Genomic DNA, 337 nt, shown 5'->3' with positions numbered 1-337 from the left:
CACTGTGCCTACAATAGGATTCAACACGGAAAAAATCAAGCTGAGTAACGGCACGGCCAAAGGAATAAGCTGTCATTTCTGGGACGTTGGTGGGCAGGAGAAACTCCGGCCCTTGTGGAAATCTTACAGTAGGTGCACGGATGGCATTGTTTATGTGGTGGACTCTGTAGACGTGGATCGACTGGAGGAGGCCAAGACGGAGCTGCATAAAGTGACCAAATTCGCTGAAAACCAAGGATCGCCGCTGTTAGTAATAGCTAATAAACAGGACCTGCCGAGATCTCTGTCTGTGGCGGATATAGAGAAGCAGCTGGCGCTCCAGGAGCTCACGCCTGCC

The 337-nt window shown here is 51.3% G+C and overlaps 1 protein-coding gene across 1 annotated transcript; it reads left to right on the top strand.

Annotated features, from left to right (window-relative positions):
• Positions 1-4: 4 nt before the first annotated feature.
• On the top strand, positions 5-334 carry LOC107734678 (ADP-ribosylation factor-like protein 4C; the record flags this gene model as incomplete). Its single annotated transcript, XM_016546642.1, has 1 exon — positions 5-334. A coding segment is annotated over one exon (330 nt), but the record flags the coding sequence as incomplete, so codon positions are not given.
• Positions 335-337: the final 3 nt, after the last annotated feature.

This window comes from Sinocyclocheilus rhinocerous, unplaced genomic scaffold (assembly GCF_001515625.1).
Source record: "Sinocyclocheilus rhinocerous isolate Xijiao unplaced genomic scaffold, SAMN03320098_v1.1 C34931897, whole genome shotgun sequence".
Taxonomy (NCBI): Eukaryota; Metazoa; Chordata; class Actinopteri; order Cypriniformes; family Cyprinidae; genus Sinocyclocheilus; species Sinocyclocheilus rhinocerous.
This window is presented reverse-complemented; position numbering and strand designations above follow the sequence as displayed.